The sequence below is a fragment of the Mus musculus genome, chromosome 2 (genome assembly GCF_000001635.26).
Source record: "Mus musculus strain C57BL/6J chromosome 2, GRCm38.p6 C57BL/6J".
NCBI lineage: Eukaryota > Metazoa > Chordata > Mammalia > Rodentia > Muridae > Mus > Mus musculus.
This window is the reverse complement of record NC_000068.7, coordinates 88,715,539-88,730,759: the sequence shown is the minus strand read 5'-3', so window position 1 is coordinate 88,730,759 and position 15,221 is coordinate 88,715,539. Positions and strand designations below refer to the sequence as shown.

The 15,221-nt window shown below is 35.4% G+C and overlaps 1 protein-coding gene across 1 annotated transcript; it reads left to right on the top strand.

The window, feature by feature from the left end:
- Positions 1-1,162: 1,162 nt before the first annotated feature.
- On the top strand, positions 1,163-2,107 carry Olfr1197 (olfactory receptor 1197). The gene has a single exon (NM_001005225.2). It carries the CDS (start codon positions 1,163-1,165, stop codon positions 2,105-2,107), a length of 945 nt encoding a protein of 314 aa, NP_001005225.1.
- Positions 2,108-15,221: the final 13,114 nt, after the last annotated feature.

Genomic DNA, 15,221 nt, shown 5'->3' with positions numbered 1-15,221 from the left:
CTAATCTCATTTATAGAATCAAAACCACAGAATTGAGTGCTATAGACCCTTGCCAAAATTCTGCCCCTACTAACTCAACTCAAAAACCCATTAAAGTATATATTCTATTAGAAATAAAGTATGATTTTGTTGAGAAGGACATTGAAATATTGTTAAAACATGATATAGTTAACTTATTCCCTTGATATCCCAAGATATCAACCTCACCATAGCTACTATGTCCTCAGTATGAGAGTAAATAAACAGGGCAGTCCAGAGGATTGATTAGCACTCTGGAGTGATTATAACATGTTACCAGTAATCTCTAAAATATGCCTTTACATTCTTACAGAAATATAAAAGTTATACTTTCTCTTTAAATGCCAAACACTGTAACCTAAAATTATTCATTCCTAGACTGTTTGTGTTTTGTGTCTTGAGGTTTGTTGTGGTTGTTGTTTTTTGTTTTTGTTTTTGTTTTTTTTTGAATCATCTAAGGAGAAACACTGAAAGTACTTTCAGTGTATTCACGCCCTTTTACTTGAGTGAGTAAGACGATTACCTTATTTAGAAAATTGGTATTAATTCCAAATAATGTATAAATTTCTATCTATGAGCTCGGAACATGTATTTAAATCATATGTGACACACAGAATCAAGACTTACAAACTTTTATATATTTAATAATGTAGAAACAATGTAATATAATACAATCATTTTTTTTTTGAGGAAGGAAAATGAGCGGAATTCTTCTCGTGTTGAAAAATATGAGACAGAAATTAGTAAAATGGAACTGGGAAAATATGCAGTGCTTAGATTTGCATCCTCTTAAGGAGTTTCTGTAATTAAGTTATACCTGCCATTTCTGTATTTGTTCATATGTAAAATGTATATCAGTACAGAACACATTTGACTTTATCAGAGTTTAATATGTATAAAATAGTTATAAAATTTTCTAGGTATAGAATACCACTATTAATAATCTTGAATGAAGAATTAGGTGTATATTTATATACTTTCCTAATGGGCTTAGTTAATGCACATAAATACATCAAATATGACTTTTGCTTTCAATATATGATCTTATAAAAGTTCAAAAAAGTCTATCAAAGTTGCCTCTCTTTTCTTGTTTAATTTCAGATGAACTAAGTTTCAGCTGTGCATGTGGATTCACCTAGAATTCATGGAAAATCATAAAAATGTCACAGAGTTCATTTTCATGGGTCTTTGGCAGAATAGACAAATAGAGCTGCTGTTCTTTTTCTTGTTCCTGCTTTGCTACCTGGCTGTCTTAATGGGGAACTCCGTCATCCTTCTCACCATCACCTGCAGCCACCTAATCGAACAACCAATGTATTATTTTCTCTGCCATCTTTCCCTCATGGACCTCTGCTACACCTCCACTGTGATTCCCAGGCTCATCAGGGACTTGGCAGCAACAAGAAAAAACATTTCCTATAATGAGTGCATGACCCAGCTCTTCACTGCCCACTTGCTAGCAGGTGTGGAAATCTTCATCCTGGTGTCCATGGCCTTGGACCGCTATGTTGCCATTGTCAAGCCCCTGCACTACATGGTTATCATGAGCAGGAAGAGATGTGATATGTTGATTGTCACGGCCTGGATACTGGGGTTCTGGCACTCCATTGCTTTACTACTGATGGTGCTCAGTCTGCCGTTCTGTGGGCCCAACCACATCAATCACTACTTGTGTGACATCAAGCCTCTTCTGAAATTGGTCTGTAAAGATCTTCATGTTGTTAGTATCTTAACAATTGCCAACTCTGGGATGGTGGTTGTTGCCATTTTTATTGTACTACTTGTTTCTTACATACTCATATTGTATTCTCTGAGGACAAGATCATCTGCAGGGAAGCGCAAAGCACTCTCTACCTGTAGTTCACACATAATGGTAGTAGTTTTATTTTTTGGGCCCTGTATTTATACCTATGTTTTACCTGTAGGAAGTGAGAACAAGGATAAGGAAATTTCTGTGTTTTACACTGTGATTGCCCCAATGTTGAATCCCCTTATCTATACTCTGAGAAACAGTGAGATGAAAAGTGCCATGCACAAGGTGTGGTCTCGGCTGTCACTCAGAGTTGAAGTAAGTGAAAGAATATTGTGATTCTGCTGTGATGTTCCTAGGTCAGCTACTATTTGACAAGTCACAGAAAATTCAAACTATTTGGGGAAAGTCATGAGCCAAAGGAACAACTTAGTGCTCTGTCTAATCTACATAGTAAAGTGTATCCAGAGGTGATCAGGTGGATCGAAAGGCTGCAAGATTGTCTTGGTTTGATAGAGGACATGGTTAGGATGGGGATAGCCTAAATTCCTTTCCTAGCAACCCCAGCACATACTTGCACACATGCAAACACACACACACACACACACACACACACACACACACACTGATAATGAAGTAAATCTGTAACAACTTTAATCTTCTGTTTCAAAATAAATTACAAAGAACCTTGTTAATAGTAGGAATTTAATTCTGTTTTCTCACTTGTTGGTTTTAACATTTATTATTTTTTAATGTTTCCTCTTGTCATATATTCATGAGCATGATATTGTATTATGTAAGGGCATTTTCATACATCTGTGTAATATTTTCTGAACACATTAAGCTCCCATATTTCCTTTCCTTCCTGTTCTCACCCCTTACAGAGCAGATTTAGATCTAATTCTATACCATCAGTACTCACTATGCTTAAACAGGTATGCTGTAATGATTATTGGTTTTTGAATTTTGGAAATTCGGCAGGACATATATGTTTTGTAAATCTTCCTGTCAATGCTTTAGCAGCTGGCAATAGTCATATGAATATATTTTTAGTATACATGAAGAAATATAATATTTCACAGATGGATGATCACTCATTTAATGCACAAATGTCTTAAGAAAGCATGTCTCATGAGACATTTTCATGATAGATGCTTTTCTCTCTCATCTCCTATATGATTTCTTGTGATGTTTTTTATGTCGATGTACTCAAAAGTTTCTCCCAATTCCAGTTCATTTTTCCTTAATCTGCCTTGCCTAGCTTGCTCCTTATACTGTGTTTGAGAGTCAATGCCTCATATATACCCTCCTCCCTCAGTTTTCTTCCCCTCCATGAAGATTCTCATGGCAAATCAACAAACTAAAGCCAACCAACCAAACAACCAACTAACCAAACAATTAAGCAAGGAAGCCAAAAACAGACAGAATACCAACATTCCCTCAATATCCAATGCTGCTAATCTTGAAGATATTTACTATTTACAGAAAATCCTGCATTTGATAGCAGTTCTTTATAAAAAGTAAAACAATTAGATTTTCATAGTCAGATTGAGCAAAATTATGAGTATAATATATGAGTATCACATAAATTAGATGCATAATTTTATACCTTACTTTTTCAAGAAATGTTTCTTAAAAATGAGCCTGTATGGATTTGTGCTAGGTTCTCTGTATATATGTTATGGTTGTTACATTTGTGTTTTACTGGGTCTCCTAAAAGTATGTGTTGGGTGTCTCTGACTCTTTATCAGCTCTTGGGATTCTCCATCTCCAGAGTTGATATGAGGTTTGTGCCTAGTCTTATTGTATCTTGTTAAGCCATGTTCTGTGGATATCGCTGGAAGGCCTGCTTTGTTTTCTGAAGAGAAATGGAGGAGAAGTTAGGGAGAAGTGAAAGGAGTAGAAACTGCAGTCAAGACATATTTAAAACAGGAAATAAATAATGAAAAATAATCAAATCTAACCAAAACCAAACTAAGAAAAATGTAAGTGCTAAATAAACACATGAAATGATACTTAAATACATTTTGATTTTATATGTTTATATTCATTAATTTTTACTTAGGGCTTTTAATTATACTCAACATTTAGTATACCACTAAACTATAACTTCAACCTTTTTTTTTTTTTTTTTTTTTTTTTTTTTTTTTTTTTTTTTGAGACAGTGTTTCTAGGTATAGCTCTGGTAGTCCTAGAAGTCACTTTGTAGACCAGGCCGGCCTCGAACTCAGAAATCTGCCTGCCTCTGCCTCCCGAGTGTTGGGATTAAAGGCATGTTCCACCCACCATAACCTCAACTTTTAATTGTCTTTTATATCCTCATACTTACTATGCTTCTAATTATAGATTATCCTGATGCACTTGAAGTCTTATATTATGAGAAAATATTTTTTAGACAAATGAAAACAATCGGTAAATAACTCCATTTACCTATCAAAGACAGAATCTAGCCTTAGTACATCCTCTGTAAAATCTTACTTGTTTATTATCTGCACTAGCAAAATATTACTGTTGTACTTACAGTTTTTCTCATGTATTATATAGTGTTGCTGCAATATATTCTGTATCTCACCTTAGTGTTTTAATTTTTTTGTTGATATATTTCCCTTTACCAAGGCTTTTGTCTTTTCTCAGTCAGGATTTCTGAATTTACTCTATACATAATTTCTTCACTGAGGTATTCTTCTCTTAGAATCATGTAGGTATTGGAAAGGGAGAGAATCTTAAAGTCAACACACTTTGTAATTCATCTAAATCATTCCTTCAAGCATGCACCAGTTCAAAAGCCTAGGGTATAAAAGAAAAATATTTTCTCCTTCCAAACTAAAATGAGCTCTGTCATTATTTATGCACATATATTATTGATTGATACAGTGTAGTATCTTTTCATGGAACAGTATGATTTATTTCTTTATTACATGTTTCCTACAATCCATGGCAGTATTGTTTTATCACTTTTTGGTGAATGATTCTCTTTGATGCCATATTAAGATATATTTATGATAGTTAACATATATATTCTGATCCAAATGCTGTTATTCAATATTCTGTGCTTTCCCATTGCTCTTATTTTTTCCAAGAGCTCTTCCAAATTTTTCCTTGAGCCCCAAAAGTGCTTATAAGTTTATGAACATTTCAGAACATTTAGCTTCCATGCTGTAACAAGATTCAAGTATTTCAACCTTTCAATTATGTCAGATTCTCTGTTGTAACTGCCAACCACTATTTAAAGACATATTCCTCCATGAACAAGGCTGTTGCCAACAGTAGTCAATTGACATGAAAACAGATGTTTGTATTTGACATATTTACCACATGTATTTAACAAAACAATAGAAGTTGGGTCTTAGCTAAGATTTATGACAGTTACAATCATGTTTATTATTTATAAATTTTTGTTCTGACTCACAGTACCAAGCTCAGTTTCAGTGAGCTAGAAACAGTTTCTAGTGGAGTAGACCTAAACTCTAATTAGCATATAACATGATTCAACCATAAAAGTCATACTTTTACTGCACACGTGGCAAAAGTTACATTTTATTTCAGGTTCTATAAAAACACATGCAGCCTTTAGATATGAATATTTATCACATGACCAATACCAACTACTGTTGTATTTTAACTCCTTCTTGCAAAATACAATGAATCTAACTCTAAGCACGGTCATTTAGGAAGTATACCCTAAGTATGAACGGTCTAAGTCCATGGATTAAAGAAAAATCATAATAGATACATTGGTTGGTAGTCTTGTCTAGCTCAGAGTTGTGGAACACATCTATAAAATATTCAAGTGTGTACAGAAATGCTCCTCAATATGTTCACTATACACCATGAAGTTTTAGCTTGAAATAATGAAAATAATATATTCAAGGTACATTATTAACAGAATTGTGACACTGAAGGTGCCTGCCTTGCTTAGTCATTAATACTACAGGCAAGCTAAAAGAAAACCTGGATATAAGTTCTGACTCTTACTAAGCTCATAATCATGATTCTTATATGCTCAGAAAAGTAGACAGTTACAGCTGAGAAGCTCTCAAGTAACTCAAAGACAATAAATGCCCCACGTGTAATCATGTCATCTTAGCATAAAATTTATAAGCACATTGTCAACATATCAACAACCTTTACCATGAATTTTATTACTTATATCAAAATTTTCAGTTCCTAGCTTTGAAAGACTTCCAACAAACAACAAGGTGCACAGCTCTTTAAGTTCCTATGCCCCTTAATTTTCCCCAACTTTCTATTATACCAACTTATGCCTTCCATTTTCAATTTTTATGAACAGAATTTAAAGTTTAATGTCTGTAGCATATTCTACATATACCATCCTATGTTCCATTTCTAACTGCCATGTTCATATGTCCTGACACAAATATCTCTGAGTGACCTGGATAATCCTCTTTCATGCTTTTCCCTCTATTATCTCTACTGTTAATGCTTAACATATTCCAAACATGATTTACATCCAGTTTTAACACCCTCAGAGTCATCACCTTCTTTCTTTGAAAGATAATACCCTATTATGCAGACCAGCAATGGTGATAAGGGTTCCTTTCTCCCCCATGCCAAATGCAATGTTTTCCTAGAAGGTCAAGCCGAGTGTTTTATTTAGTACAACTATATATATAAATACACAGCCATACACAAACACATACAGAAGGACACAAAGCAGTTCATGCCTCTATATCTGTGTATGTGTGTGTGTGTGTGCGTGTGTGTGTGTGTGTGTGTGTGTGTGTGTGTGTGTGAGAGAGAGAGAGAGAGAGAGAGAGAGAGAGAAAGAGAGAGAGAGAAGGTTATTATCAGGCTAAGCATAGTACCTCCTACTTAGAGTTAAAACATATCTTATAGTCATGACAAACTATAGATTTATTCCTGTTTATTACTGAGTCTGATTCTTGAGAATTGGGCTCTGCCCCACCTATACCTTACCTACATGTGAATTTGTACTGCCTGTTCCATTACAAGCAACTATGGCTTTGTTCCAAAAGATTATTATGATTAACTTTTCTTATTACTACTTATTGTTATGACTACCTTTTTATTACAACCTTACAACCATGGCTTTGATCACAAAACTTCTATGTTTCTAAGCCCATCCCTTTGCTTGCCAAATTCCCCATAAAAAAAAACAAATTTACCCCTGAGTTACAAAACACGATCATCCGTACATCCAATGTCAACTGTTTTTAACCCTACTTTTACAGAGAGACTATATATGTAGGAAAATCAGTACGTTTGCTTTAACTAATGTGTTCATGATGATTGATGTTGAGGGTCTTTCTCCACATACCTTTGGAATTAATGAGCCTCCTTCTTTATTGCTTAGTAGATATAGTTATGTCAAGCTCAATGAGCTATGCGCATAAAACATCATCTCCCTCCTGCCCATTTCTTTCATTATAATATCTACCTAATTTTCTTCAGAAAGCAGCCAACCAGCACACACAAGGATGGGTAGCTTTCATTTCCTTTTCAATCATAAATAAGCCTATTACTAAATTGGAATTGGATATCATTATATATGATATTTATTTCATTCTCATGGCTAAAGGCCAAGCACACATTAGATTGTTACAACAGCTATTGCCTTAGTTTTTAGGGATCTGGTTATCATTTATACATAGCAATAGACTAGTTGTATCACAATAGAAAGCAGCATGATTTTATAGTTTTGGTCTCTTTTACAAGAAATGTCATTTTGCATATAATAGACTAGCAAAATGGCTGAAATGACAAAAGTATATAAAATGTGATAGTGGCAAATTAATACTTGAAGACTTTAAAAATTAAAGAGGTTGTAGATGAATTTTAGTTCAGCAACATGAGTATTCTAGAAAAGGATCACTCTGAAGACTGTAGGACTATGTGATCTTGCTGGTATGCAGGAATGCTCTGGGTTATATATGATCTTGTCAGACTTTAGACATGTCTTTAATACATTTTCATCCCTAACAAGGAAGTTAAGTTTAGTTTATAGAAGGAACCAGTCATGTTTGAAAGTGCTATCTAATTGAGGGGAAAACAAAATGATGAATGAGAGAAAGATTTGACACAATGAGTCAGACATAGGCCATGCCCTCCTTTCATGTGAACAGCACATGAAGTAGAGGTTACTTAAGATCTATGTAGGAAAAATGGTGGGGATGTTTTCAGGATCTTTTGCAAAGATAAGAAATAGAGAAAACAAGCTAGAGACAGGTGACAAGAGAACAAGTCAGAAAATGAGAGGAAGCTAAAAGACTGGAATATATTGGCAAAGTTAAAATGAGGTCAAACATAGCAATTCAGAAAGAAGCAGAGAAAAGTCTGATTGAATCAGTAATGTAGAAAAATTCAATTGTCCAGAAGCTGGAAGATTCAAGGCCTGTGTCTAAGATAGTTAGAAAAGAGAAAAATGCTCTGGACAATCTATATATTCACACAGCTTTGGTACAGCTATCATTTTGTTCAAATATATGAGAAAATAAAGTGAAATTTCCAAGATTTTATTTCAAGAAAATTGTATTTTTTAATATTTCTTTTTACTAAAATTGCTTGTTAACTAGTTTTAATGTCTTTTCCTGGTAATTGCCAGGTATCCAGTTAAAAATTAGTAGATTTGAAAGTTATTGAGGCTGGATAACTACTCTTTTTTTCTTTTTTCTTTTTTTTTTCTTTTTTAGGATTATTCTGTGTGTTCTAACACTTTAATTTTAAAGAAGAAAGCAACAAATTAATCACTATTCTGATTTTGAAAGAACATGGTTAACCAGCAATAATCTGCTTTACAAATGGATCAATAGATTGATAATACCTTTGACAAAGTCTCCAGGGAACTTCACTGGACAAGGTAAGTCTGAAGACCTCCTATGATAAGGAGAAATATTCCATTTTACAACATCTGTAGAATAGCATGACTTCAGAAGGAAAAAAAGAAACATGATGCACATGAAAACATATTAAGATGGGAAGACTGACTCTTCTGGATGAGATAGGAATTTATATACTATGACCTTTCTGACTAATATAGTTGCTCAAGACCCTAACTGCTAAGTTGACCTGCTTTCTGCCTTCCAACTCAGCAATCTTTTCTTTTTCTTCTCTTTCTAGTTCCAATTCCAGACTGTAAGCTATGTGCCCTGACATTTGGTCATTCATTCTCTATGAAGATACCCATTGCTCCTTCATTTGTTTACGAAATTCATAACTATGTCTGGATCCTTTTGATTTGTAACTACTTAGCTTAATTTTCTCTTATTCCTCCTATAAGAAGTTGGAGAAATCTCTAGCTTGCCTATTTTATTGTTTTTTTTCTTCTCCCAAGTTATGGCTTAATTCATCTCATGTCTCTTAGACATTGTTAAATCCCTCCCCCCTTTTCCATATGTACATAAACTTGAAAAAAGAAGGAACAGTCTGTTTCTAGTGACTTGAGTTAGTGAAGCAAACTAAAATGATTTGGGTTTTTTTGTTTTTTGTTTTTTGTTTTTCTAATGTGAGATTCAGAGCTCTGTATTCTTACTAATTGTAAGTGAAATTAACAATTTGAGATCTTGAAAATTTATTCTCTATGGGTGGTAAGACAGCATTCTGGTTTTATCATTCAGCTATTCCCTCCTTAATAATATTTACAAATACCTTGTCAGTTCACTATGTGTGGTACGATATCTTTCTCCCTCCCTTGCTCCCTTCCTCAACATAGGAAGACCAACATATATCAAAGACATATGCTCCACTGTGTTCATAGAAACCTTATTTATAATAGCCAGAAGTTGGAAAGAACTCAGATGTCCCTCAACAGAGGAATGGATATAGAAAATGTGGTACACATACAGTGGAGTACTACTCCGCTATTAAAAACAATGAATTTGTGAAACTCTTAGGCAAATGAATGGACTAGAAAATATCCTTAGTGAGTTAACCCAATCACAAAAGAACATACATGATATACACTGATAAGTGTATTGATAAGTGTATATTAGCCCAAAAACTTGTAATAACCAAGATACAATTCACAGACCACAGGAAGCTCAAGAAGGACAACCAAAGTGTGGGCACTTTGGTCCTTCTTAAAAGAGGGAGCAAAGAATTCATGGGAGGAAAATGGAGACAAAGTGTGGAGCAGTGACTGAAGGAAAGGCCATCCAAAGATTGCCCCATCTGGGAATACATCCCATATACAGTCACCAAACACAGATATTATTGCCAATGCCAAGAAGTGCATACTGACAGGAGCCTGTTAAGCTATTTCCTGAGAAGCTCTGCCAGAGCCTGACAAATACAGAAGCAAATACTCACAAACAACTATTGGACTGTTCACGGGGTCCCCAATGGAGTATCCAATGGAGGAGTTAGAGAACGGACTGAAGGAGCTAAACAGGTTTGTAATCCATAGAAAAAACAACAATATAAACCAACCAGACCTCCCAGAGCTCCCAGGGACTAAACCACCACCCAAGGAGTACACATAGAGGGACCCATGGCTCCAGTCACATATCTAGCAGAGGATGGCCTTGTGCACCAAAGGGAGGAGAAGCCCTTGGTCTTGTGAAGGCTAGATGCCCCAGTGTAGGGAAAATAAAGGGTGGAAAGGGAGGTGTGGGTGGGTGGAGGAACACCCTCATAGAAGCAAGTGGAGGGAAGATGGGATAAGGGGTTGGGGAGGCAGAAACAGGGAAGTGGATAACATTTGAAATGTAACTAAATAAAAAGCCCAATAAAAAAGGACAATTCTATTTACCTCCCCCCACCCCCCCCCCAAAAAAAAAAAGAATAGAAAAAAGGAAGGCCAATTTAGGGCAATTCGTGGAATCAGGGTTCATGGTCCAAATTTCTCTTTTACTAATTATATGTTATCTCTTGTTTTTTCTTTCCTGCTAGTTTCAGCTTCAGTACCTATTCATTCATTTCTTGTTTTCTTCACTAGCAGCATTCATACATGTGGCAACATCTTTCTATCTGAACTCCTGTCTAGATACTGAATTCATTTTATATTGCCTAAATTCAAACAGATTCTGAAAATTAGGTACATTGTAGCCTCTGGAATATTTTTGAACAGCTCAAAGGGAAATTTTAGGGAGTAATGCTGTTCTCAAGGTCAATGTCTTATACCATTATGTGTTAACATATTCCCTATGGAGGGCAGAAATACATTTTTTTCTTCTAGCATCCTATGGGAAAGCTGCTATCAAAAAGTATGTGCAATTGAGACTCACTTAGCCAGTCCTCAAACAGGTGAAAAGTATGTTTACATTTGTGAATTCAGAGATGCATTATTAGAGATTTGGTGAATTATATATATTTTAATATGGCCTTATGTACTGTGTGAATATATTTTTAGAATACTTTACTAATACTTGAAAAGAAGTATTAAAATTAAAAACTATAATTTTAAAGGTTTACTGTTATTATAAATATGAAATACTATCATTGGAAAAAAGGAAATTTTCTAAAATCAGTGAATTCCTTATAAGCAATGATTATGAGAAAGGCATTAGTTTTGTTTTAGAAGAAATGATGCATTTGATATATTACAGTTTATGATTATTTGAAGAGGTATTAAACTATACACACATTTCCCCAATGTTATCATGTAAAGTTGCTAAATGAGATTAGGCTGAGCTATCCATGTGCACCCAAAACTTAAAAGATTTTATGTCGAACTAAAATTAGTAGAAATGAGTAATAGAGAATAATAACTTTGACAAATCTTCTGGAATGTGTCAGCTTTTTGATGAACAAGAACAATATTTGAGCTGACTAGTGTATATTATAGTATAGGTTGAGTATTTTTTTTAAATGCTTCTAAAATGATGTTACAAAGCTTTTACTTACAATTGACATGAACTTGGAATTTACTTTTAAAATGTGGCAAACTACTTTCTAGATAATGTTCAGGTCAACAATGGCACTAATGGTGCTTAAAGTATATGTAATGACATTGATGAAAAAATAACATTCACAGGGGTGGTGCTGATATCTTCCTAAGTAATTATTTCCTCACAAACTTTCGGTGACATTTTATCTACCTTTAAGCCCTTCACAGTGTATCTGATTTCTGTCTACTAAGAGTTAGAATGAATGATTAAATAGTAATTTTTGAACAATTGAGAAGACTAGGAAAAGATAGCAGACCTTACAAATATTGAATAGTTTGAATTTCTGCTTCTCTGCCCTGGCTATTTCCCCATGCTCCTTTGATTGAGACAGCAGGAATCATGAAATTAAGTTACATAGTTTGAGAGGCTTGAGGATTTATCATGTAACATTTTAATTTAAGGTCTTACAGACTAGAGAAATTGGGGCAGTTGGTTAGTATTCCAGAAATATGGTAATTTATGAATAGAAGTCTAGTGTGGGAGTCTCTGAAAAACACAAAGCTAGTGTCACTGAAATCAAGGCAGGCAATTCTTTAAGAATTAAGAAGCAAATTCTCCCCACCAGGAGCTGTGTGACATCTGCTGAGGAACTTCTAGCTTCCATAGTCTCTGGAGAGAAGTCAGGTATAATTCTGATTGGTCTGCCTTTATATGTTACCTGATCTTTCCCCCTTACTGCTTTTAATATTCTATCTTTACTTAGTGCATTTGTTGTTCTGATTATTATGTGTTGGGAGGAATTTCTTTTCTGGTCCAGTCTATTTGGAGTTCTTTAGGCTTCTTGTATGTTCATGGGCATCTCTTTCTTTAGATTAGGGAAGTTTTCTTATATAATTTTGTTGAAGATATTTGCTGGCCCTTTAATTTGAAACTCTTCATTCTCATCTCTACCTATTATCCTTAGGTTTGGTCTTCTCATTGTGTCCTTGATTTCTTGGATGTTTTGAGTTAGGTTCTTTTTCCATTTTGCATTTTTTTTTGATTGCTGTGTCCATGTTTTCTATGGAATTTTCTGCACCTGAGATTCTCTCTTCCATCTCTTGTATTGTGTTGCTGATGCATTTTCTGATTTCTTTCCTAGGATTTCTATCTCCAGATTTCTCTCTTTTTCGGGTTTTTTTTTCTTTATTGTTTCTACTTTTTTTTTTTTCTTGGATGGTTTTGTTCAATCCCATCACCTCTTTGTTTGTGTTTTACTGTAATTTTTTAAAGGAATTTTTGTGTTTCCTCTTTAAGTTCTTCTTACTCTTTAGCAGTGTTTTTTTGTAATTCTTTAAGGGGTTTTTGTGATTCCTCTTTAAGGACATCTTCGTATTTAGCAGTGTTCCTCTGTATTTCTTTAATTGAGTTATTAATGCCCTACTTAAACTCCTCTGCCAGCATCAGGAGATATGATTTTAAATCGGAATCTTGCTTTTCGGGTATGTCGGTGTATCCAGCCTTCTGACTGGAGATGAAGACTGGAAGGGACCCTGTCCAAGAAGCTGTGATGCTTCTGTGGACCAAGTGCTCTCCTGTGAAGACTGATCTCTGGGAGAGCAGGGATACAAGATGGTGAACATACCTGAGCCCTGGGGTCAGAGCCCTCTCGCCCTCCCTAGAGGACAACTCTCCTCTGGCTGGTAGGTTCACAGTGGTCACTCAGCTCTGCTTCCTGGATGAGGATGAAGGCCCAAAGGGACCCTGTTCAAAAAACTCTGTTGCTTCAGCAGCCCGCATACTATCATGCATTGGACTTGCATGTTATGTTTATTGGATATTTTCTTCATTTACATTTCAAATGTTATCCCCTTTCCTGGTTTTTCCTCCGGAAAGCCACTATTTCACACCCCCACCCCCATGCTTCTGTGATGGTATTTCTCTACCCAGCCACCCACTCATGCCTCCCAGCCCTGGCATTCTCCTACACTGTGGCATCTAATCGTAAAAGGACCAATGGTCTCTCCTCCCACTGATGCCGGACAAGGCCATCCTCTGCTACATATACAGCAGGAGCCATGGGACCCTCCATGAGTACTCTTTGGTTGGTGGTTTAGTCCCTGAGAGATCAATGTGTTCTGATTTGTTGATATTGTTGTTCTTCCTATGGGTTGCAAACTCCTTCAGCTTTTCACTCCTTTCTCAAACTCCTCTATTAGGGACCCCATGCTTTGTCCAATGATTGGCTGTGAGCATTTGCCTCTGTATTTTCCAGGCTCTGGCAGACCCTCTCAGGAGAAAATCTTATCACATTCCTGACAGCAAGTACTTGTTGGCATCCACAATAGTGTTTAGATTTGAAATCTGTATATGGGATGGATCCTCAGGTAGAGCAGTCTCTTGATGGCCTTTCTTTCGGTCTCTTCTCTACACTTTGTCTCCATATTTGCTCCAGTGAGTATTTTGTTCCCCCTACTAAGGACTGAAGCATTCATACTTTGGTTATTCTTCTTCTTGAGTTTGATGTGGTCTATGAACTGTATCTTTGGTATTCTGAGATTTTTGTTAATATTCACTTATCAGCGAGTGCTTACCATGTGTGTTCTTTTGTGATTGAGTTACCTCATTCAAGATGATATTTCCTATTTCCATCCTTTTGCCTAAGATTTTCAGGATTCATTGTTCTTAATAGCTGAGTAGTACTCCATTGTGTAAATGTACTGCATTTTCTGTAGCCATTCTCCTGGTGAAGAACATCTGTGTTCTTTCCAGCTTCCTGCTATTATAAATAAGGCTGCTATGAATATAGTGAAGTCTTTGTTATATGTTGGAGCACCCTTTACGTATATATATGCCCAGGAGTGGTATAGCTGTATATTCAGGCAGTAAAACATCCTATTTTCTGAGGAACCTCCAGACTGATTTCTAGAGTAGTTGTTATAGCTTGCAATCCCACCAACAATGAAGGAGTCTTCCTCTTTCTCAGTGTCCTTGCCAGCATGTGTTTTCACCTTAGTTTTTGTTCTTAGCCATTCTGATTGGTATGATGTGGAATCTCAGGTTTGCTTTGATTTGCATTTCCCTGATGACTAAGGTTGTTGAACATTTCTTTAAGTGCTTCTTGGCCATTCGATAATCCTCCATTGAGAAATCTATTTTTACTCTCTAGCCTATTATTAAATAGTGTTATTTGGTTCTGTAAAGTCTAACTTCTTGATATTTTTGTATATATTGGATATTAGCCCTCTATCTGATGTAGTATTATAAACTCCAACACAAGGTGGGAAACTACATCTTAGTAAAAGGAAGAAAGTATTCTTCTTTCATGAAACCCAAAAGAAGATAGCCACACAAACCTAATTCTTCCTCTAACAACCAAAATAACAGGAAGCAACAATTATTTTTTCTTAGTGTCTCTTAATATCAATGGATTCAGTTCCCCAGTGAAAAGACATAGACTAACAGACTGGATATGTAAACAGTTACAGTTTGTGATTAAGTTTTATTTTGTCTTACTAGTAATAACTTATTTGTATCTTGGTTCTCTAGAGAAACAGAACTTTGTGGTCTCTACTGCCAGAAAGGAATGGACATGCTAGTGACCATGCAAACATTCAGAAAAAGAGACAGAGTAAATTCCTTCTCCTTTAATCCCTCCTCTAGGTGCC

What these genes read in the sequence shown, in the direction of transcription:
- Olfr1197 (NM_001005225.2), top strand. Translation starts at nt 1,163, where the DNA reads ATGGAAAATCATAAAAATGTCACAGAGTTCATTTTCATGGGTCTTTGG.